This window comes from Sesamum indicum, linkage group LG1 (assembly GCF_026168435.1).
Source record: "Sesamum indicum cultivar Baizhima isolate 11 linkage group LG1, ASM2616843v1, whole genome shotgun sequence".
In the NCBI taxonomy this organism is placed as follows: domain Eukaryota; kingdom Viridiplantae; phylum Streptophyta; class Magnoliopsida; order Lamiales; family Pedaliaceae; genus Sesamum; species Sesamum indicum.
Genome location: NC_142657.1, coordinates 16,692,377 through 16,714,312, shown reverse-complemented (window position 1 = coordinate 16,714,312; position 21,936 = coordinate 16,692,377). Strand labels below are relative to the sequence as shown.

At 34.3% G+C, this 21,936-nt stretch overlaps 2 protein-coding genes across 3 annotated transcripts; one reads left to right on the top strand and one right to left on the bottom strand.

Moving 5' to 3' along the window:
- The first annotated feature begins 758 nt into the window (after window positions 1-758).
- Window positions 759-13,931, top strand: LOC105155296 (uncharacterized). The gene is given in 25 exon segments (XM_088886287.1): window positions 759-996; window positions 2,134-2,500; window positions 2,875-3,029; window positions 3,748-3,987; window positions 4,265-4,374; window positions 4,481-4,558; window positions 4,635-4,741; window positions 6,108-6,202; window positions 6,283-6,413; window positions 6,816-6,919; window positions 6,986-7,063; window positions 7,204-7,282; window positions 7,455-7,574; window positions 7,577-7,625; window positions 8,188-8,258; window positions 8,427-8,507; window positions 8,590-8,663; window positions 8,932-9,028; window positions 9,128-9,187; window positions 10,275-10,329; window positions 10,447-10,838; window positions 10,908-12,548; window positions 12,650-13,222; window positions 13,314-13,372; window positions 13,434-13,931. Coding segments are annotated over 24 exon segments (4,998 nt in total). The 5' UTR covers window positions 759-996; window positions 2,134-2,147; the 3' UTR covers window positions 13,630-13,931.
- Window positions 13,932-16,573: 2,642 nt separating this feature from the next.
- LOC105164482 (adenine phosphoribosyltransferase 5) lies at window positions 16,574-19,502 on the bottom strand. Of its 2 annotated transcripts, none has more exons than XM_011083142.3 (7): window positions 19,256-19,502; window positions 18,941-19,051; window positions 18,521-18,613; window positions 18,143-18,292; window positions 17,983-18,035; window positions 17,115-17,185; window positions 16,574-16,830 (listed from the first exon to the last, which is right to left on the bottom strand). In XM_011083142.3, the coding sequence occupies exons 1-6, from the start codon at window positions 19,344-19,346 to the stop codon at window positions 17,120-17,122; spliced, it is 564 nt and encodes a 187-aa protein (XP_011081444.1). In that variant the 5' UTR covers window positions 19,347-19,502; the 3' UTR covers window positions 16,574-16,830; window positions 17,115-17,119. The 2 variants fall into 2 exon arrangements, with proteins under 2 accessions (XP_011081444.1, XP_011081440.1); XM_011083138.3 differs by having other exon boundaries at window positions 17,977-18,035; window positions 19,256-19,501.
- Between the last annotated feature and the right edge of the window lie 2,434 nt (window positions 19,503-21,936).

Sequence of the window (21,936 nt, the reverse complement as noted above, 5' to 3'; positions counted from 1 at the left end):
GGTGAGCAATGAGTGGACGGTGAATTGCAGTTTCTACTTTGAATGCGTAACTGGTTTTTTAGTATTTAATCCATGATCAGTGCAGGCCATCAGAATATCAGAAAATTGATTCAGCCATGAGTGGTTATGAATGTCACCAAGACTTCAACTAATTAGGGAAATCATTACCGAGATTACATTGAATGATTGAAATTGTATATGCATTCCTTATAATGGGCTGAGCTAGTGGCCACAGCCTTACATATATCATGATCCCACAAGTGGAGGCCCAATCCTATCGGCCAACTGTGCATAAATCATAATCTGTCATGTTAGTTGGAGGTCCAATCATATGCGGCCCAAGTCGTAAAGCCCAAACAAAGATTGTAAGATTTGGAGCAGAAATTAGATGTTAAACAGCAATTTTTGTTATTATCTCCTTCCTAGTTCCTACTTATTAATTGGTTTTAAGTCGTATTTTATTTTGTTTGTTGTTGATTAGAAATGGGGCAAAAATTTATAAAGCAGACTGAATATTATTTTTGAAAAAGAATGTATTAGTAATATTTATAATGGGCTGAAGGAAAAAGGAAGGAGAATAGGGTTGAAATGCTATGCAAATTACCAGATTAATGTTAATGTTAATGTTAATTTATAAAATTTCCAAATTATAACGACTTTTCACTTTCCCTCTTGTACCTGGGATTTCTGTCCTGAAACTTATTTTGGGTTTCAACTGCTACTTCGAATTCATACCCACTGCCGAATAGACGAATATAACCCTGTGAACCACCATCCGGTTCTCTCTTTCAAAGGAAGGAAAATGACCAACTCCATATACCAAATAGTAATATCATATTCATCAAATTATCTCCGCTTCTTTGTTTTATTAGTTAACAATTTCGTCACCTCCTTCCTCACCCCTCCTCCTCCACCGGAACCTCGCCTCCGGTGCTCCGATTTCAAATGCATATGAGTCCGTTTTTCTCTGTTCTTCTTTATTGAACTACTGTTACGGTAAATAGAATCGTTTTGTTTTCGGAGTTTTTCCTTCTTATTTTGCGGCAAAAACTGACGCGAAAATCTCGAATTTTATGGCCGTCCGTGTCTATGTGGAAGTTTGTTGCTTGTATAGTGAGAATGCATCCAACTTTCTTTTTCTTTTTGTTTTTTTTAGCAGCTAACGATGGGGATTTATCAGAGAGCTTAATCCATTTCTTGATTAGATCTTTATGTGCTATTGTTTGTAGTGCCAACATTTTTTTGTGTTAATCTATTTTTCTGATGAAATTGTGGGGTTTTATGGCGAAAATAGTTATAGATTTATCAATCTAGAGTCTCTTTGTACTTCATTGAAGTAAAAGCCCTACCTGAGTTACGTATTATAGTATGCTGACACTTGTGAAACCATGATAGTCAAGAAAGTTGCATAATTTTTTATTTTTGATGATGAGAGTTGTGATGGAGTTGAATATGCGTTTCTGCATTAGTATGGTAATAAACTGTCATTTTAGGTATCCTTGAATGGGATTTAAATGATCGAATGCTCGGTTTCGTCATGGAGAGACTTGCGCTGCTGTATCATGACTATCTACTTGCGTAAACTTAAGTATTAGTTGAAGTCTATTTAGTTTGAAACGAGGCTTTTTGTTAGTTATACGGTTCTGGTTTCATGTAGCCGTTATGATCATGTTTATATTTATGTAATCTTGCAATGAAGGTATATTGACACTTTATGTTTGTATGGGTTGGTATTATTAACATGTGTCGAGAGAATGATAGTAATGCACTCACAAAAAAAAAAAAAAAAAAGAAGGAAAATTCGCTTAATTGTTTGGTATCAGTTTATATTTACTTTTTTGGCAGGGTTAGGCTTGTGGTTTTCATTAATAGCACAGACAACCTTTTCCAACATCTTTTAGTTGTATTCGCCGTCACAGAAATTTTGGTTTTTGCGTTGACTAGTTAGGTTAAGTTTATAATCATATGATTTTGAAGGTTGCTATGTATACACAAGTATCTGTCTAGAGTTTAACTTCTCATGTACTTGGTTGCCTTTTTTGCCATTGCTTTTGTTGTGCTAGTTTCGTTCAGCAATCATCACTTTTTACTTGAATAAAATTTTCTGAAGGAATTCTTGTTAATATGCTTCAGGTTTTACATATATAATGGAGTTTAGGAAATACACTTGTTTTGGTGATGCACCTACTGTGGGTATGGGTACAGTAAATCTTCTGAATAAGTTACACACAAAGGCTCAAATGGAAGCTCATGAGGAACCTGCAGATTGTGCTTCCATGGATGTAGACCTTGACATCCGAGAAATTTATTTTTTGATCATGCATTTTCTATCTGCTGGGCCATGCCAAAAGACATTTGGACAACTCTGGGTGGAGCTTTTAGAACACGACCTCTTACCCAGAAGATATCATGCTTGGTATTCAAGAAGTGGTGCAGTCTGCAGGGATGAAAATGATGATGGGAACTCCTTCCCTCTAAATTATGACAATTTGGCCGGAAGGTGAATTTATACTCCATATTTTTCTTGTATCTGACAGTGATCTAGTTCTCTTAATAGTTTGATCAAAGCAGAATTCCATCTCCTCAAGAAAATGGCTTTGGCTTTTCCCCCTCAATTGTAGAATATTTACTATTTTCTCTTTAGGAGCTTCTCTTTGTGAATGTGTGTGCATTCAGGCACAAGACAAGTTTAATGTTTATACTTACGATGCTGATATTTAGCTTGTATCAATTGAAGGAAAGTCACATGAGTAGTAGCATCCTCTAGCATATTTCATCTCTCCTTTGAATAATGGAACCATACCTTGATAAGGTGAAAGATTTTATCCGCAAGCAAGTGGTTTCGTTTGACTGAATCGTTTGATCTTTTACCAGGTACTCTCACATTGAAAAGGATCACTTGGTCAAGCTGCTCAAACAGCTGATACTGACAACATCCCCTCCTTTACGGTGTATGGTGGGGAAAGTTGCTCCAGCTGCTGCTGATGTTCCTACACTACTTGGAACTGGGGCCTTTTCTTTGTTGTCATGTATGTCAATTTCATGCTTTGACCTAGTTTTATTTTGTTTACTTTTCCTTCAGCAATTGAAAAATATTTGGCTTCCCTTTTCTAGTCAATGTTGGATCATTTGTTGATGCATTAGTTTGCAGACTTATTGACTTGGCTTTCTGGCTGACTGGTGGTTGATACCTTGCACTATATAGATTGCTATTTGCTGGAACAATTAATAGTTTGAGTACTTATAATTGAAACTTATTATCGTGACCACAGCTTTTGGAATATAGTTTTAGTTCATTGAAGAAAATACATGCACCAACTAACATGCTGACCCAGCAATTATTACGCAATCCAACTGCATGTATCTCACAGTATTGTCTAATGTATCTTATTTTAGAGTTTCAATTCTAATATCATTCGTGTAATTTAGAAATTTTAGTATCAAAGATGATTCATTTCAAACACTTGACCGGAGGTGGAGGGAGGGAGGGAGGTCCCATCTTAATCCATTATTTTGTTAATTTGAGATTCCTTAGCATAATCGTGATGAGATTAATGAAACCACAGACTGAATTAACTCATTTAGAAATCCAAATTTTCAGTGTTGTCTCATCACTTTTCATTGTACGACTGCTGAAGCAATCTACTCATTATGAACTTTTGAATCCCCCACCCAAAAAAGAAAAAGGAGGGGAAATACATGCAAATTGAAGAAATATATTTCTGAGCAGTTTTACATGCTATTCAGGTGAGAGAAATAAAGTAAATAAGCAAGCGAGGAATTTTCCATCTTACCTCCGGTGGCCTCATATGCAAGCTGATCAGGTTCGAGGGCTTAGCTTGAGAGAAATTGGAGGTGGCTTTTCCAAACACCATCGCTCTCCATCTATCCGCCTTGCATGTTATGCCATTGCTAAACCATCCACTATGGTGCTGAAGATGCAAAATATGAAGAAGTTAAGAGGACATAGGGATGCTGTGTATTGTGGTATGTTTTACTTTGGAACTTTGAATGGATGTATTGCATTTTTTTAGAATCCAGTCATCAAATGGTCAACAATCTTTTCATGCATTTATACTCTGAAGCAAATTAACAGCATCTGCCAGGGCATCTGATTATCATCTATGGATGGGCCTTTTATCCCGTAGATGATGACTTAGTCAATTCCCGTTTCTGTCAGTCATCTGCCATAATGGTATTCAGTTAATTTCTTTTCCCATGATGCAATAGTTGTTTCGCTACATCACTACATTGGATTTTGTAGCAATATTTGATCGCTCTGGTCGCTATGTGATTACTGGTTCGGATGACCGTTTGGTAAAGATTTGGTCAATGGAAACTGCATTTTGCCTAGCTAGCTGCCGTGGGCATGAAGTAAGTATGAAACACATGGAATATTTGGTAAATGTCCGGTAGATTGGTACTTGTTCAATTCACTTTTAGCTTGCTTAACCTTTTTTATCCCTTTAATTACTACTAGGGCGACATTACAGATTTGTCTGTCAGTTCCAATAATGCTTTAGTGGCATCGGCATCAAATGACTTCACTATTCGAGTTGTAAGATTCTTACCCCCAACCAGGATAACATTTAGTCTCTTTAGCTCTTCAATAACTGAGTTGTCATCTTTCACAGTGGCGACTGCCAGATGGGTACCCTATTTCAGTTCTTCGTGGACATAGCGGAGCTGTTACTGCCATTGCCTTTAATCCCAGGGTGAATGCTATCTATCATCTCTTATCGTGAGCCTCGTTATGACTTTACCACCATTTCATTTAATTCAATGAAGTCTGAAGTTGGTTAAGCATTTGGCTTTGGCCTTTAATAGTTAATGGCTATTGCTTTGACTTCTATGTCCTCATTTATTAGTTAATGTACCTACTGTTGTTTTCATCTCCTGCCAAGTTCATTTTCGGTGCTGAGAGAATTGCCAGAATCTTCTGCATTTATTTTGTTGATAGTGACTTTATTGAATCATAACTGTGAAGAGTAATTTCCCTGAAATTTTGAGTTATAAATTTCAGATTCAAATTCTGAACTGATGAGTACAAAGAGATAGGTCATCATAAATATCACACAAAATCTTTTTTGCATGATTGTGTGATTGAGAGATCGGCATTGAGTAAGTGTCACAATTAGGTTAAGTCCATCTTTTCTGTAGTTTCCTTGACATCTTGAGCTCTGTCGTCCTTTAGCTCTCACTGAGGTTGGTTATTACTTCATGTCATCCTCCTTAATTGCCCTTGTTTGGCTTTCTCAATATTAGTGCAGCCTCTCCTAGTTTTCTTTTGCAAGGTACCTCTTTTTGAGTTGAGATTAGGATCTGGTACTTGGGGTATTACAATATCCCCTTCAGTTTGACCCACTAAAATAACTTTCGCAGCACGCTCTCATAATATGCATAATTGTGCCTCATGGAAATTTTAGTAGGATTGTGATATATCATATGCATAATATATATCGTAAAGCAAAACTGTTAACTGCAAGCACTGTGTCATATTTTTTTTAAATTAATTTTTAAATTTTGTAAAGCAAAATTTTGTAATGCTTTTCAATATGATAACCCTCCAATTGACGACTGAGTAGTTGCCCATTTATAGCATGTGCGCTAAGGCAATACCATTGATGAAGTTTTGTGGTACTACCATGAGAGACTTCATAAGAAGTTGCACCAAGTGATGCTAGTGTATGTCATATGTGTTTTCCAGGAAGTCAAATTAGAGTATAATAATACAGTGGGTGATTTGACTCCAGATGTACTTCTGGAAAAATAAAGGAAGTTGTGCAACATAACATAACAAAAAGTTGGCTGTTGTTACTTTAGTGCTAAAATCAAGTTTTTCTAAAAAGAAGTGTGTTTTGTTTAATAGGAAGTTGCCTTTTGTGTTAGATAGATATTAGCTTTCCTTATTCTTAATATGCAATATATTATGAATGGCATGTTAATAGTTTAGAACTTATGTGGAGCTGTGAATATTTGATTCTTTTCTATATCATATTCATGAACATGATGTTGCTTTTCAATATTAGCTAGGAGGGGATAAAATGCTCTTCTAACATGGCGCTATCATGAAGTTCCTTTATTTATTAATCAACTATTTTCACTAGGTCGTCTGATGATGGAACGTGTCGGATTTGGGATGCTAGACACTCCCAGTGCCGTCCTCGTGTTTACCTCCCAAAGCCCACAGAGGCCGCTACTGGTACAATGATGCCTTGTCTAAAGTCTAGTTTCTGTTGGCAGCCAATATAATTGGACACATTCAACCTTATATTATTGTAGGAATGAGCAGTGCTTTGCCTTCAGCTAGTGCATCATCAAGTGCTGCTTCACCATGCCACCAAATATTGTGTTGTGCATTCAATGCTAATGGAACTGTCTTTGTTACTGGGAGCTCTGATACTTTTGCAAGGGTATGAATAATATCCTCCTGTTTGTGCTATGTGCCTGGCTACCTGGACATGAACAATGTGAATGCCAAAATATTTTCCTTATTAACAATAAGCATTTATTTAATCAGTGTACAGTTACTAGTACATTAGTAAGTTTTGACATTCAGTGTTAACTTTTTGTTGTACTTTGTATATCTGGGGTCCTTGTGCTTGCATGTAGTATGTTATAGTGGAGTTATATGATAAACTTTCAAATTTTGTGGAAGTGGACGCATGTGGTTATGTTTGTCAATAGATTGTGAAATTCTGCATGTTGTAATATGATATGAACACAGCTTTTAGATTTATGCTTCTCTTCTTGCCCCCTTGCTTCATTCAAATCCTTGCATCGAAGAAATTAGTAAGACCCTTTCTAATAAGCAGGTTTGGAGTGCTTGTAAACCCAGTATAGAAGATCCTGACCAACCAAGTCATGAAATTGACATACTAGCTGGCCATGAGAATGATGTAAACTACGTTCAGTTCAGGTCAGTAAGTCACTACTTAAGGGCTCCTGAAATTTTCAGTTGTCTCACTGGTTCTTTCCCATACAGTGGCTGTGCTGTGGCTTCGCGATCTTCTCCATCTGATTCCTTTATTGAGGATAGCATTCCGAAATTTAAAAATTCCTGGTTTGTTATTACTCATATGCCTATCCACATTAATTACACTGCTTCCATTTGCTTCACTTCTTGTGCAGGTTATTCACTAGCTTAGCTTATTTGTTCTTATGACCTGTGAATAACTTGTTATTCATCCTTCATAATCTCAGGTTTAATCATGACAACATTGTTACCTGTTCACGTGATGGCAGTGCAATTATTTGGGTACCTAGATCAAGGAGATATCATGTTAGTTCTTCTGGCTCTTAAGATTTTAGTGCTTAATGTATGAATAAGTTTAAAATTTTGAATGCTTTTAGCAAATGTTTCTGTTTTACTTTTGATCTTCACATTTTACTTGGACGTACCACTGTATATTTTACAAGGTTGGTTTTTCTTCTGAAATATTTCTTCCTTTTAGGGTAAGGTTGGACGCTGGGTTCGGGCGTATCATCTTAAAGTTCCTCCTCCACCTATGCCGCCTCAACCCCCTAGAGGAGGTCCACGCCAGAGATTTCTTCCAACTCCTCGTGGTGTTAATATATGATCATATGGAGCCTGGATAATCGTTTTGTGCTGGCTGCTATCATGGGTATTCTATTTTACATGGGAAATCTTTAATTGCCCGTATTAATGTCTTTATCCTTGAACAACATCTGCAGATTATGTGCTGAAGAGTGACAATTTGAGTTTGCTTCAACTATGTGGTTAAGTCACATTATGATCAACATCATGTCCATAGAAATGCCTATTGTAGACGAACCAATCATTAAATTCCTAATAATTTTAACTTTTACTCGACTTGAATTACTGCCAGACATCAAATGATTAGTTATACTCTCTCTCTCTCTCTCTATATATATATATATAGGTATATGTATATGCACATAAAGCTATATATATTCCACATTTTAATTGTATGGTAGTTGATTGATTGATGCAACTGTGTTAACGCTTCATAAATATGCATTCTTTATTATACCATCACAGATTAGAGAAAGATGGTTATTTCTAACTGACAATGTTTAACAATATAAATGAATTAGTCTTCTCATTCCAATAAAATTAATTGTTTGGACAATGAAGCTTTTATTTCTTCTGTTTGATCTTTCTAGGATTAGAAATCTTTGTTTATGGTTGAGATATCTTTACAGATAACAGGATATGTGTTTGGAATGCTAATGATGGTAGCTTGGTGCACTCTTTGGCTGGTCATACAGCATCTGTAAGTATTGAGGAGAAATACTATAACTATGTGTTTGTGGAGGATAATTATCATACACACACCAACTGCCACATCAGTTCTTATTCAATTAAGAAAAGTCTCTGCAAAGACAATCGTTTTCAATTAACCTTTGCTTGCTTCTCAGAATTTTGTTTTGTTATATGTCAGACCTATGTTTTGGATGTCCATCCTTTTAACCCAAGAATTGCTATGAGTGCTGGGTATGATGGGAAGACTATATTGTGGGATGTAAGTTCATGTTCTCTCGTATCCAGCAATCTTTAATCCTAGTTCTTTCTATCTTTATCTATTCCCTGTGATGTATTCCTAGATATGGGAGGGTATTCCTATAAGAGTGTATGACATAGGCGGACGCTTTAAGCTGGTTGATGGGAAGTTTTCACAGTAAGTGACACCATCTAATTTCTTTCTTCATAGATTGTTCTAGATCCTTCTGTTTTCCTGTCTACCGATGTGACATCTATGAGAACTAGATCTGTTTTGCATTACTCTTTCAGTAGTCAGTACAATGAGTCTTGATCCCCTATTGTTCGCTAATACATTTTCATGTTTGCTCTGCTGAATCGCATGTCTGCTCTAACTATGATTTGAACTCATGAATGCATATGCACTTTCTCCTTGTCACTAAAAATGGTGTTTCTTGGTAATCTAGGGATGGCACATCAATAGTGCTTTCAGATGATGTAGGACAAATATATCTGCTAAACACAGGTGAAGGGGAGTCCCAGAAAGACGCCAAATATGATCAGGTATGGGGAATGGTACTTTAATTTCTGTTGTTCGTTGGGTTTTATAGACTCAATTATGATGATTCTGGCTTATGTCTCTGTGTTTGTATATCCAAACAGTTCTTCCTTGGGGATTACCGCCCACTTACCCAGGATACTCATGGCAATGTGGTTGATCAGGTGATTGAACTTAATTGTCATTGTGCTTTTGAAGACAATACTCCTCCTCTTTTTGCCAATTTAAAGTACTTCACTAGTATTTTTGCCTTGTACATCATGTTACATTTGCTTTCTTTTCTACTCCAGTCCTTTTTCAGTTTCTTAGGATTAAGTTTGGTGTCCTTTTTGTTATAGCGGCCTTGGCACTTCAAATGGGGGAATAAACTATGTAACAATCTTATTGGTTCGTGATGGCTGTTAGACAATGTCATATAAATTACTTCTAGTCTCCTGACAGTCAGTCACTCTTGGAGCTTCTTTGTTAAGATTCTGGAGCATTCACTTTTCTCTCTGTCTCTGTCTCTCTGACCCCTTTACATCTGTAACTCGGAACACACAACAAAATTCAGAAGAATATAAAGAAGCAAACTTAAAGGTTAAGGGGATAGATTCTTGAGAGGTTTTTGGCATAGCTTCAGAAAAGATAGTCTATTAATAACTTCCACTCCTACTATTTTTTGCTCAACCAGGTCCATATGGACTAGTTAACTTAGGCCTGACTGGTGGGCATCTTAGTGATAAGTTCGCGTGCTGTTTGGAATGTGAATGATCCAAGTGACTTATTAATGAATAATGTCTACTATATAATTTGGAAGTATATGTTTCTTAGAATTAGCATTTGAGTTGAATTATGTTGTTCGTGTTTCTGTTTGTTTGCTTCTGTAACCTGTTGCTCGTCTAATAGGAAGAAGCTTACCTGCTGCTGAACTTAACTTTATTTTTCAGTTGCATCTGTATTATCTTTTCCCAAGTTAAGATAGGTGTAAATGCAATACCGCATTCTAGACATTGATGATATTCTCGCCCACCCCTTCCTCGTACAAAAGAGAAGAGGAAGAATTTGGTTAATAACATTATTTGAACTGGAATTCTGTATCCACAAATTACTTGTTAAGAAATGTATTTGACATCCTTTGTGCTTGACAAGTTTGAATATCTGAGGGCTGAGATTATGTCAGAGTAATTTGGTTAAAGATTTAATCTTGGCTCCAACCTCTCCTTTTTCCTCTTGTTTATTTAATATCTCAATTTGTTGCATCTGATGCAGGAGACACAACTTCCACCATACAGGAGAAATATGCAAGATCCGTTGTGTGATTCAAGTATGTGATGACTTCTCTGATGCATATTTGTGATTATATGTGTGTGTATTTGCCAGTACACTTAATCAGTAATCGGTTCCTTTCAAACGTATTCTTCTAATGGTTTCATTATCACAGGCATGCTTCCGTACCCAGAACCTTACCAGAGTATGTATCAGCGACGTCGACTTGGCGCTCTGGGAATTGAGTGGCGTCCTTCATCCATAAAATTTGCTATTGGCACAGATATTGGGATGGGCCCAGAGTTCCACATATTACCTTTGGCAGATTTGGATGTAGTACTTGAGCCACTCCCAGATTATGTGGATGCTATGTACTGGGAACCTGAAAATGATGGCATGAACGATGATAATGACTCAGAGTACAACATTACTGAAGAATATTTTAGTGATGAGCAAACTTGTCCTAGTGACAGCAAATTGAGTGATTCAGATTGTAGTGAAGAAAAGGTCAGACGAAATCAAAAAGATAATATGCGCCGGTCAAAAAGAAAGAAAGCTTTGCTAGAAGTAAGCTTGATTTCCAGAGGTATCAAATATTTTTGGTTTGCTTTGTCTAAGTTAAATGTTCTTTTTCAGGTTGAGTTGATGACTTCTTCGGGTAGACGTGTTAAGAAGAGAATTTCGGATGAACAAGAGGGGACCTCATCCAGAAGTAAAAGATATAAAAAATCGAAAAGTGGTCAGAAGAACTCTAGAAGGAAGTCTACAAAATCAAAGTCATTGAGACCTCAGAGAGTTGCCGCACGTAATGCAATCCATAACTTTTCGCAGATAGAAGCTTCTGCAGACGAAGAAGATGAAGATTGCTCAGTAGGTGACTTGTCAGATAGTGAGTCATCCATGGAAGGTTTAGCCATTCAGAGAAGACAACGTGGTGACAACCTGCTGAATGAGCAAAATATATGTTCAACTTCTGAAAGGGTGTCTTCTGATGGGTCTGAAGATGTAGTCAAACCTCTTAAGCATCCTGATTCCCTGGTCAGTGTTGGAAGCAAGAAGAAATTGGTTGTGAGATTTTCACTTCATCGTCGCACAACACCTGCACTTTCTGAGAACAATGTAGGCAAATTGAAGAGTCAAGGGAGTGTTGCATCTTCAACTTTGAGTGGCTGCGAAGAAAAGCCGGAAGAAGACAGGGTTAATCCTAGATCAGGGGATCTAGGTTCATCTTCTGCAGGTGTGGTTGATAAGGAAGATTATGGAATTCAGCTCAGAGATGTTGAAGAACGAACAGAAGTTGGCAATGAGTTGGGGACATCCACAAGTGGCCGTGATGCCAATGTGAGTTGGGGGAAGTTCAAAATACGCATGTCAAATGGCACACAGTTGGGAGATCTCGTGCCAATGAATGTGAATGCTGTAAGACCTAATGGATGCTCGCTGATAGAAGGTGAAGATAAGCCTTCATTATCTGTCCTAACTCCTCATCCGCAGTTGAACCATGATTCTTTTAACAAGCAAACTTTTGGGATTGGGGAAAAAGACTTACCTGGTTCTGATCTTCATGGATCTAATAGCCTTACTGTTGACACAAAACACTCTCTCGTACCAGAGAACAATTTGAGAAAGAAGTTAACTGTAAAAATAAAATCAAAGAAATTTCCAGGGGACTCTCCTTCCTATCTTCAAGGCAAGACCAAGTCAGATGCCACCTCAGGTGCTGCAGGTGAGTCAACATCTAAAAGGCCTTCTACTGTTGAGGAAAAACCAGTTTTTGGAGTGCCAATGGCAGGCAATGCTCCAGATGAACCAAATTGTATGCCTCAATTCCATGTCAATGGTGATGAAGTTTATGAAAGTGACCCAAATGTCAGCTTCCATGACCAAGAGACAGGAGCAGAATCACCTGACATGGCCACTGATTCAGCTCGTAGAGCCAGATCCTTTAGGTTGAAGGCTACATCACGGGACACTAGTCGTTCAAACCGTAACTTGGAGACGGGTGCTGAATATCTACAACCAGGTACATCAAGAAGTGCAGAGAAGTCCTCCAAGAAAGCCATTGATCATTTCCCAGCAGAGGGATCCAGACATGCTGGAAGATCTAGGTCTTCTAGGAACAAGAGAGAAAATTACTATAGGGGAGACAAGAGTTCTTTGATTGAAAAAAACATGCACCGTATGCCAAAAAAAACAAATTGGCTATTGTTGTCAGAGCAGGAGGATGGATATCGTTACATCCCTCAGCTAGGAGATGAAGTTGTGTACTTGCAACAGGTAGAGACTAACTTTGTGTCAATTTTCAGTTTTGTTTATGCTTCGTTCTTCTCGTTAACTAAGTGACTTAAGACTATTCTTTGGCTTTTAAAAATATCTAGGGCCATCAGGACTACTTAGAGTTGAGTAAGACATCTCAACCTGGTCCTTGGCTAAGGTATGGAGATAAGATTGGAGCTGTTGAAGTTTGTTTGGTTGAAGACCTCAAGTATACCACACATTCTGGTTCTGGAGAGAGCTGTTGTGACATCACACTTAGATTCATAGATACTTCTTCTCGTGTAGTCGGCCAAAAGTTTCAACTGATGCTGCCTGAGCTGGATGACTTCCCGGATTTTATTGTTGAAAGAACACGGTACGAAGCAGCTATGGAGAGAAGCTGGACAAGTAGGGATAAATGCCTGGTGTGGTGGAGAGATGAGAGTGATCAAGGTGGTGCTTGGTGGGAGGGCCGCATTACTGCCATCAAAGACAAATCTAGTGGTTTCCCCGGAAGTCCATGGGAAAGATATCTTGTCAAATACAAGAATGACAATACTGATTTCCGTCGTCACTCTCCTTGGGAACTGCATGATCCGGACATGTCATGGGAGCAACCCAACATTGATGATGAAAGGAAAGAGGAGATCCTAAGTTCTTTAACTGAATTGATGCAGAAAGCCAGTAAAGATAAGGTATTTCTTTCCCATCTGATACACTTGCATCTTTCTATAATAATAGATGAAGAATTCTGAGTCTGTTGTTTGAATTTTGTTGATGTTACAGGATAGGCACGGTATCATAAAACTGAATGAAGTCGCACAGAAACTGGATTTCATGAACAGGTAGAACTTTATGCTGTGTTTCATGTGTGTGAACCATATATTGAATGTGAAAATGTTGCAGGTTTCCTGTTCCATTATCTCCGGACATAATCAAGTCAAGGGTAGAAAACAATTATTATAGAAGCCTGAAGGCTATGAACCATGACATTGAGGTAATGCTATCAAATGCCGAATCTTACTTTCAGAAAAATACAGAGCTTTTGCGAAAGATGAAGCGCCTGTCAAGCTGGTTCACTCAGAACATTTTAGACTTGTAGTGGTCTGCATGCCTTCTTCTTAGCTTTTCTTCTTGGGAGCCCACAGATCCAGTTTTGTCTCGTCGATCTTTCGGCCCCGGCTTAAATACAAAATATCCAAATGATAATGTGCTGTGTTGTAAAACTCTGAGTACTCAATTATGATAAGATCCTAATTAGTCTGAAGCAGTTGAAGGTAGAGGAAATGAGGCTAGTCTCAAGACATCTTAAATTTGTTGTCTATAGGAATGCAAGAACCTTGATATTCAAAGTTGTAACACCGTGCTTATTACGCTCACTCAATATAAAACCGGTTCCTCCTACGCCCACCTTAACTGTTTGTTTAATTGTTGCTGTCAATTTATTATCACTGTCTACTGTTAGTTCTTCATAACTTTGTAGGACCACATATCAAGTTTTAAGAGAGTATGAACATTGGTCTGACTTTAGTTGTGTGATTCTTCATTTGTCCAAGTCTTAATAAGTCTTTCTTGCTACTATTAGTGAGGTCCACGCCTAACTGGATGACTAACATTGTTATATTTTTAGGTATATTAACTTTTTGAAGAAATAATTGTACAAGTCATAAATTTGTTTCAGAATCTAATTGTTCTGCAAAATTTGATCAATAATTACCATTTAATTAATCTAATATAACTTTTGTTTGAATTTTGTTAATTCTATTTTTTATATTCTTTTCCTCGATTTTCTTTGTTTTTATATTACTAAGTCAATTATTTTTGTATTTACTGGGACTGTAATTTTAATTTTTTTACTTTTTCATGACAAGGTTGAGGAGAAATAGTTTTTTTTTTAATCTTTGTATAGGTCACAGTAAATTATATGCATTTTACTATTAAGTTTATCATATTTTCTTATTACCATCTTTTTTTCAAATACTTTAAGGCAACTTGCTTCTTTTTCTGTAATTGCAATCATGATGTGTTTTACATATTTTGGAAGTATATTATTATGGGATAGTTATACTTCTCTCCTATGAAATTTGGTATAATTATATGTAAACCTTTGTGGTTTGAAAAATTACACCTAACACCTTTGAGATTTACTTTCGTCTAACAAATAAGTTTCTCAATTAGTCAAAAATTATCGAGATTGTTGATATTAACAAAAAATAAATAAAAAAATTATATTTTCCCCCAATTGACTTATTACTGACTTATTGCAAATTGAATAAATTTTTTTACGATCAAATTACTCTTATAAGTTTCACGTATGAGGAGGTATATCTTTATTGTTATAAGGGTAATTTAGTTTGAAAAAAATTGTTTGACTTGCAATAAATCAATCGAGGGTAAACATTAATTTTCGTTCAGTTTTTTCGTTAATATCAACAAATTCAGTGAATTTTGACCAACTAAGGGACTTATTTGTTAGACGAAAGCAAACTTTAAGGGTACTACATATAATTTCTCAAACTACAAAAATTCTATGTGTAATTATCATGGGAGGAAAGTATTATCCCTATTATTATTTCAGGGATATAATACTTTCTCAGTAACTTTATAATTATTCTATTAAAGAATTATTTTCATACTCGAATTCAATTCAAAACAAAATTGATTGAGCAATGAATTATTAGATGCAAGTCAATATAAAATCTATATATATATATATACATATCAAATCTATATATATATATATACATATATTCAATATTTTAAACAACATTTTATTAAAAAGTATTCATAAATTTCTAGATTAGATGTAATTGGATATGCAAAAGATATGATGGATTTTTTCAAATTAATTTTATGATTTAAACTTTAAAATAATTTAATATCTTAAAATATTTTAAATTACCTCTAAAAACAAATCCAAACATGCACATACTATCTCCACATATACTTATTTATCTTTGTATTTTTCTCTCTATCTTCATAACACAAAACAAAACACTCAAAATAAAATCAAACATAATGTTCGAATTTATAATTAGATGAAGCTGTGTTTTGATGACGGATTAGAAGCTACGAATTTCAAATTCTTCAAATTTATTTAGATAATTCTAAATTTAAAAACTTCAAATTCTTTAATTCTAATCTGGAATTATGTTTTATTAAATATTGATGAATTCCATTTTTTTTAAAATTGAGTCATTTGAAATCATTTCCTCAAATTTAAATTCATCATTTCAACTGTGCTTTTAAGATAATATGTAGTTTTATTGTATTATGTGTTGTAAACTTGTTAATATATTGTATGATACAACAAGTAACTTTTTCTGTGTATTTTTATAATTTATTTGTGGTTGTTAGTGATGTTAATGCATTGATTGAATAAATATATTAAAAATTACTATAATTTATTTACCATTGTTTTATTAAAAGAAAAAAAAAGTCAAATCTTGAAACCTGGAATTTCTTATTAGCCCACATTCAGTTGGGTCGAATTTTGATTTTTTCTGGTTCAGTTCAATGGAGTGCTACTAATGATATCCAAACCACTTAGTTCATATTTTTAATTGCAAATATTGAGGATCTATTATGACATATATGTATTTATACTTTATTATTAATGGAGAACATCCTTTTAATGTATCATCTTTTTCGTGGTCATACATTCTAGTCCACAATATATAAGTATATTGACATAATTTAATAGTAATTATTAATTTATTGTAATAGTATTGATTATTTATATATATAATATTAATAATTGACATATATTAATTATTAATGATTGTAATTCATAAAACAACTGTAATGGATTTACTAAAATAAAGAAAAAGGTAGTGAATGTAATACTTTTAAAACAAAATTTTTTGAAACTTATTTGTGTGTTATTCCAAAGAACAAAAAATTGAAAAAAATACTGTATTAATAGAACTCGAACAGACAACTTTTTTTAACTTAGAGTCTTGATCTCATTAATCCAAGAAAACCACTTTGCGAAGAAGTATATAATTATGAAACTAAAAATATATATATAAGAAGAAGAAGACAAATATGATGACTTTCATCCATAAACCTCAAAGGCATATTACCATTTCCTACCAAACTGATACAAATGTGATGTGCAAGAAAAGAATACAAATTGAATATACAACAAAAAGGGCCAAGAAATTATTCTCATGAAGGGAAATTCACTACTTTGCTACTAACAATGGACACAAGAATCAGAAACTTGATCGCGCTTTCTGTAACCTTTCACTGCATCGCCCTCTTCGTAATTTACACCAATCCAATCCAGCATGCCCGAAATCTGGACAACAATGCGTTGATCTCAGACAAAGTCAAGTTCAAATCTTAGTGCTTTTTTACTAAATATGTATTTTGCATTTAGGCACCAAACATCATAAGAAAGCATTACAAGAGTGCAATAACATGGGGAATATTAAAAATAAAAATAAATCAGGGGTTTGCTCTAAAGATATTAAAGAAAAACCCTTGAGTGTACGAGTAAAAAGACTCAACATTAGGTCCGGGATTTTGATTTTATCAACACAGAACAAAAACTTAGAAATTAGTGATGTATGTATAGAGTACCAGGTTTAGGAACTGTCTTGACGAGGTTCCACCAAGATGTATAGTGGTTTCCCATCCAGCCTGCGCCGTCCCTATTAATGGTGGAAAACAAAATTCATGCTCAGAATAAAACTTCTTCAGGAGCAAATAAACCTAAATAAGGATTTAGTAGCTAATGATCCTTGTAATATTCAAACGTAGTTACAAACATATGTTTGACTCCATAATAGCTGCAGTTATAGGTTATGTGCTCAATCACCATAATACTATGTGTGTGTCTGTCTTTTAAATCTATCCATCTCGACTGTTTTTCTGGCACTGAAGAATAGGTATAAATTTCAGGAAAATCAAATCTCCATCAAAGAGAGGCGAAGAAAAGGCTTTCGAGAAAATTCTCACAAAATCGAGAATGAAGTTTGATCTTTCACATGCCAAATCATGAATTAGTAACTATGCCCAGCCTCAAATTGAATCCCATGATTAAATGCAACAACCCTCCGTATTATAACATAACGGGCAAAAACGGTTCGCATCACCCTTTTTATAGGGGGTTTCATGCCTATTAATGTTTTCATAGGTGAGTAAGCTGCAATTAACCATAAAACCCCAATTGTGCCAAACTTTACATGTGAATGGAATAGCACTGTTACAATGAGATATTCCAAAGCAAATGGATGCAAGTATACAAAATATTAACGTGAGAGTGAGGTGCGTGTGAGTTCTGAATTGAAGATATTAATTTTTATTAGTATCAGCCATTCGGAGGAAGTTTCTCTTTGCAACAGATATCACTATCTCACAAAAACACAAAGGAAGCAGTTTGAATATGAAGACTACTTCACGCATTCAAAATGAGAAGCAATTAGTAGAATTTCATAGTTACCTCTACCTCTCGCAATCCAATAACACATGCACACTCAACCACCTCAGCGCCAGCACGTTCTAGTCAATCAAAAACATAAATGTCAACAACATTTTGAAGCAGAGAAAAGCTAACATTCACATATAGACTTCAACAGGAAACATGAAAAATGATTTCACAACTTCACCTAAAAGCCTTATGGCTGCTGACAGTGTCCCTCCTGTGGCCACTATATCATCGATAACCAATGCTCGTTCTCCATGTTGCACAGCCCCCAAATGCATTTCCAAACAATCATTACCATATTCAAGTTCGTACAGCTCGGAAATAACTTCACCTGAATCATTCACATCCATTATTTTCATAAGTGAACATGCTGTGAAAGATACATTGGTTATTAATAGTGATCAATACTGATCCCCATGGAAAAGACTTCTTTAAATAAACTACACTTCTGGGGTTGCATTTGGCGATTGCATTGGCCATAAATTTGCCAAGTTCACCAAGATCAGGCTCCATAAGGCCATAACTAGACAAAATCTTAAGTCAAGGGTAAAAGTTCTACCTGGAAGCTTCCCTGGTTTACGCAGAGGGATAAACTTGGCACCAATTGCCAATGCAATTGCAGGAGCAAATATAAATCCTCTTGCTTCCACTCCTAGAAAAAAAGATTCAACCTTTACCAATTTCAACAACCATTTTACAATTAATAAATCACTCTGATTGAAGTTACTGTACATCTTTTGATTACCCAAAAGTGACAAAAAAACACACAATTGATAGAACCCAAAGGACAAAGTTCTTTGACTTTCAGAAAACTTTCATCAAACACTTGTGTTTTGAAAATTGCTGGTAAACTTTCCTGCTCCAAATGTAAATACAGTGGACTATGCATGCAGTCACCAACACTCAGAAACTAATCTCCCTCTTGTAATTCTTGTTATCCACAAAATGCTACAAGAATTACAGAGTAATAACACATTACCAGCAACCACAGAGATGCCCATGTCCCTGTATCTGTCTACAAATATATCAACAGTATCCTTGAAGACCTTATGATTAGAGACAACTGCGGTTATGTCTTGAAACATAATTCCTGAAAACAAGAACAAATCTTCATTTAAAAAAAACACAGACACACACACAAGTCATTTCACAGTGTACTACTACACAACCAAACAAAAAAACGAAAAAAAATCCTTATTCCCCCATCATTTCACAATAATTTAGAATTTAAATAAAACGGAAAAAAAAAAACAGTATTTTTACAAGAAACTTGCATGTGGAGGTAGAAAAAAACCTGGTTTTGGGAAGTTGGGCACAACTCTAATGGCTTCAGAAATGCCCTTCAATCTCGGGTCACCCCTTAATCCATTCTCTGCTGCAAACATCTTTCTCTCTCTTGATTCTTTGCTCTAATTTCTTCTGGGGAAAACTCACAAGCGTTTTTTCTCTCTCTAGTGAGAGAGACTACTGCATTCACCTCTTTCTCTGTGTTTTCAAATGCTCTTTGGTTGGACAAAAGCTCCACTGAGGAAGATCCAGCTGCTTGCTGCTGTATTATTTATATACACACTTTATTATTATTATTTTTGTATTTTTCCACTTTTTCAATTATATTTTCTGCATACCTTCTTTTAATTTGTGATGATTACGAATTACTCCTATAAAATTTTGTATAATTATATGTAAATTTCATATAATTTAGAAAATTATATTTAATGTTATTGACTTCTGTTCATGTTTATCCAATAGGTTTGTCAATTAGTCAAAATTTTCAAAATTTATTGATATTAGTAATAAAATTAAATAAGAATTAATATTTAATCCTAATTGACTTATTAATAACTTATTACAAGTCAAATAATTTTTTATCTAACCAAGTTGCCTAAGAGTTATATTTTCGCTCTTATAAGAGTAATTTGGTTAGAAAAAAAATATTTGTTTGACTTGCAATAAGTCAATTGGGATTAAATATAAAATTTTATCCAATTGTTTATTAAAATCATCAAATTTAGTAAATTTTAATTGACAAATTGATCTATTCATTATATGATAATAAATGTCATGAATAGTACATATAATAGGAAAAACCCAATAAGTCAAATCAAATAAAATTTATAGTATAATTACATCAAATTTTAAGAAAGAACAGTGTAATTATCCCTTCTTATTATGTGCATCTTGCCAAGGGGCTAGCAGAATCCCATTCATTTAATAAGTATTTGATGTTGGATTGTAATTTTTATTTTAAGTATTGCTTATTTTATTTAATATATTTTATTACATATATTAGAAATTATATAATTTATTTTATTTAAAATATTTTTATAGCCGAGATGCAAATATTAAATTTAGAACATAAATTTATTCTATTTTTTTGTAATTTATATATACAGAATTTAAATCAATATTTATTTGGAATCTATAAGATTAAAATTATCTACACAAAGTATAAATCCATCAAATAAAATATTTAACTATGTCAGTTAAAATTCACAAAATTTTGTGAAATTTGGATATTTAATATAAAAGTAATGAATTTCTTTCGTGCGATTTCCATAATTACTCATATATGTCATATATTTAAGTGTACGTGAACTATTAGTTAAAAATAAAATAGACATTAATTGGAGAAAAGAATTATTATAGAAATAGAAGAAAAGTGACGCGGCATGAGAGCGGGATTTTTGTGGTGGTCCCCCGTCTCTCAACGCCGGATGACGTGGCTATGCTTATCAGAGAACATTACAGTCACAGATTTATCTAGGTAGGCGCCACCAATGGTCGAGATCATCTCTTATTTTCACGTTTAGTCATTTGATTGTGGATTCGATTATTGTAAAAATTATAAAATTATATTTAAAAAATATCAAACTACTCGAACTCACCTCGTATTTGATCCAATTAAAATTTATTTAGACTTTATTAAATTAATAATCAGACGCAATTTTAAACTCGCTTTTAAAATTTCAAATTTAGAAAGTGAAAATTAACTATTTATTCAAAAAAAAAAAACACTAAATGTAAATTTTTAATTATCAATATCTCCAATTAAATGAATTTTTAATTCATTCATTAACTTTAATAATAAAATTTAGTTTTGTATTTAATTATAATTTTTATTTGTATAATATAATTATTTTCATTTTTTTAATTTTTTACAATAAATTTTTTTAGTAAATAATATCTAATTTTTTAAGTTTTCTAAAATTTTATACACATATTTTTTTTCTTTTAATGAAATTTATACACATAGATTGAATGTATGACGTACAACTATTATACGAGAAATGAAGGGGATAAGAAGAGGAATAGTGATGGTATGATTGATTGGATTATTGGGTGCAGAAAGGGGCAAACTTTTGAATCAATTCCCTCCCTCATATCATTGGACCCGCAAAGACAAGGTACAACACTGTTTAAGCGCACGCGTGGTGTACTGTCAACAACATTATTTCCTGATTATTATTAAAATTCACAAATAGGCCCTTCCATTTCCCATTTATTTTTATTCTAACACCCTACTTCTCCATGCTTCACTTTGCACACCCAAATCCCCCACCCCAACCCCCCCCCCCCCCCAAAAAAAAAAAATTAAATTGCATAAATAACGACAGAGTATATTAAAAAAAACAAAAACAAACACAGAGTTTCATATGATTTTATTTTCAACGTGGATTTCTAAGTTTAGTATTTTTAATATTTTTTAATCCTAAATTTACTTTTACTTTATTTTTGGTTGCAATTGAAAATGTGTTTGGTTTATAAATATGATTAGTAGGAAGAAATAGGTTTTCTAAAAAATCAGAATGACAAATAATTCAAGATAAGTGGTTTCTTTTGAAATTATGATAAAATAAGAGGTTCAAATAATAAAAACAAAAAAAATGATCCATGGAAATATAAACATAAATGATGGCACAAAAATATGAAAACAAAGATATATTAGTATTTTTCGTACGTAACAAAAATAATATA

Bases quoted from the DNA above. Each gene is read 5' to 3' on its own strand.
- LOC105164482 (XM_011083138.3), bottom strand. From the start codon at position 19,346: ATGTTTGCAGCAGAGAATGGATTAAGGGGTGACCCGAGATTGAAGGGC. The intron at 19,052-19,255 runs GTTTTTTTCTAC...TCTTGTTTTCAG, and splicing joins GCCCAACTTCCCAAAACCAG to GAATTATGTTTCAAGACATA. The intron at 18,036-18,142 runs GTGAAGTTGTGA...TTGATTGACTAG, and splicing joins AGCAGCCATAAGGCTTTTAG to AACGTGCTGGCGCTGAGGTG.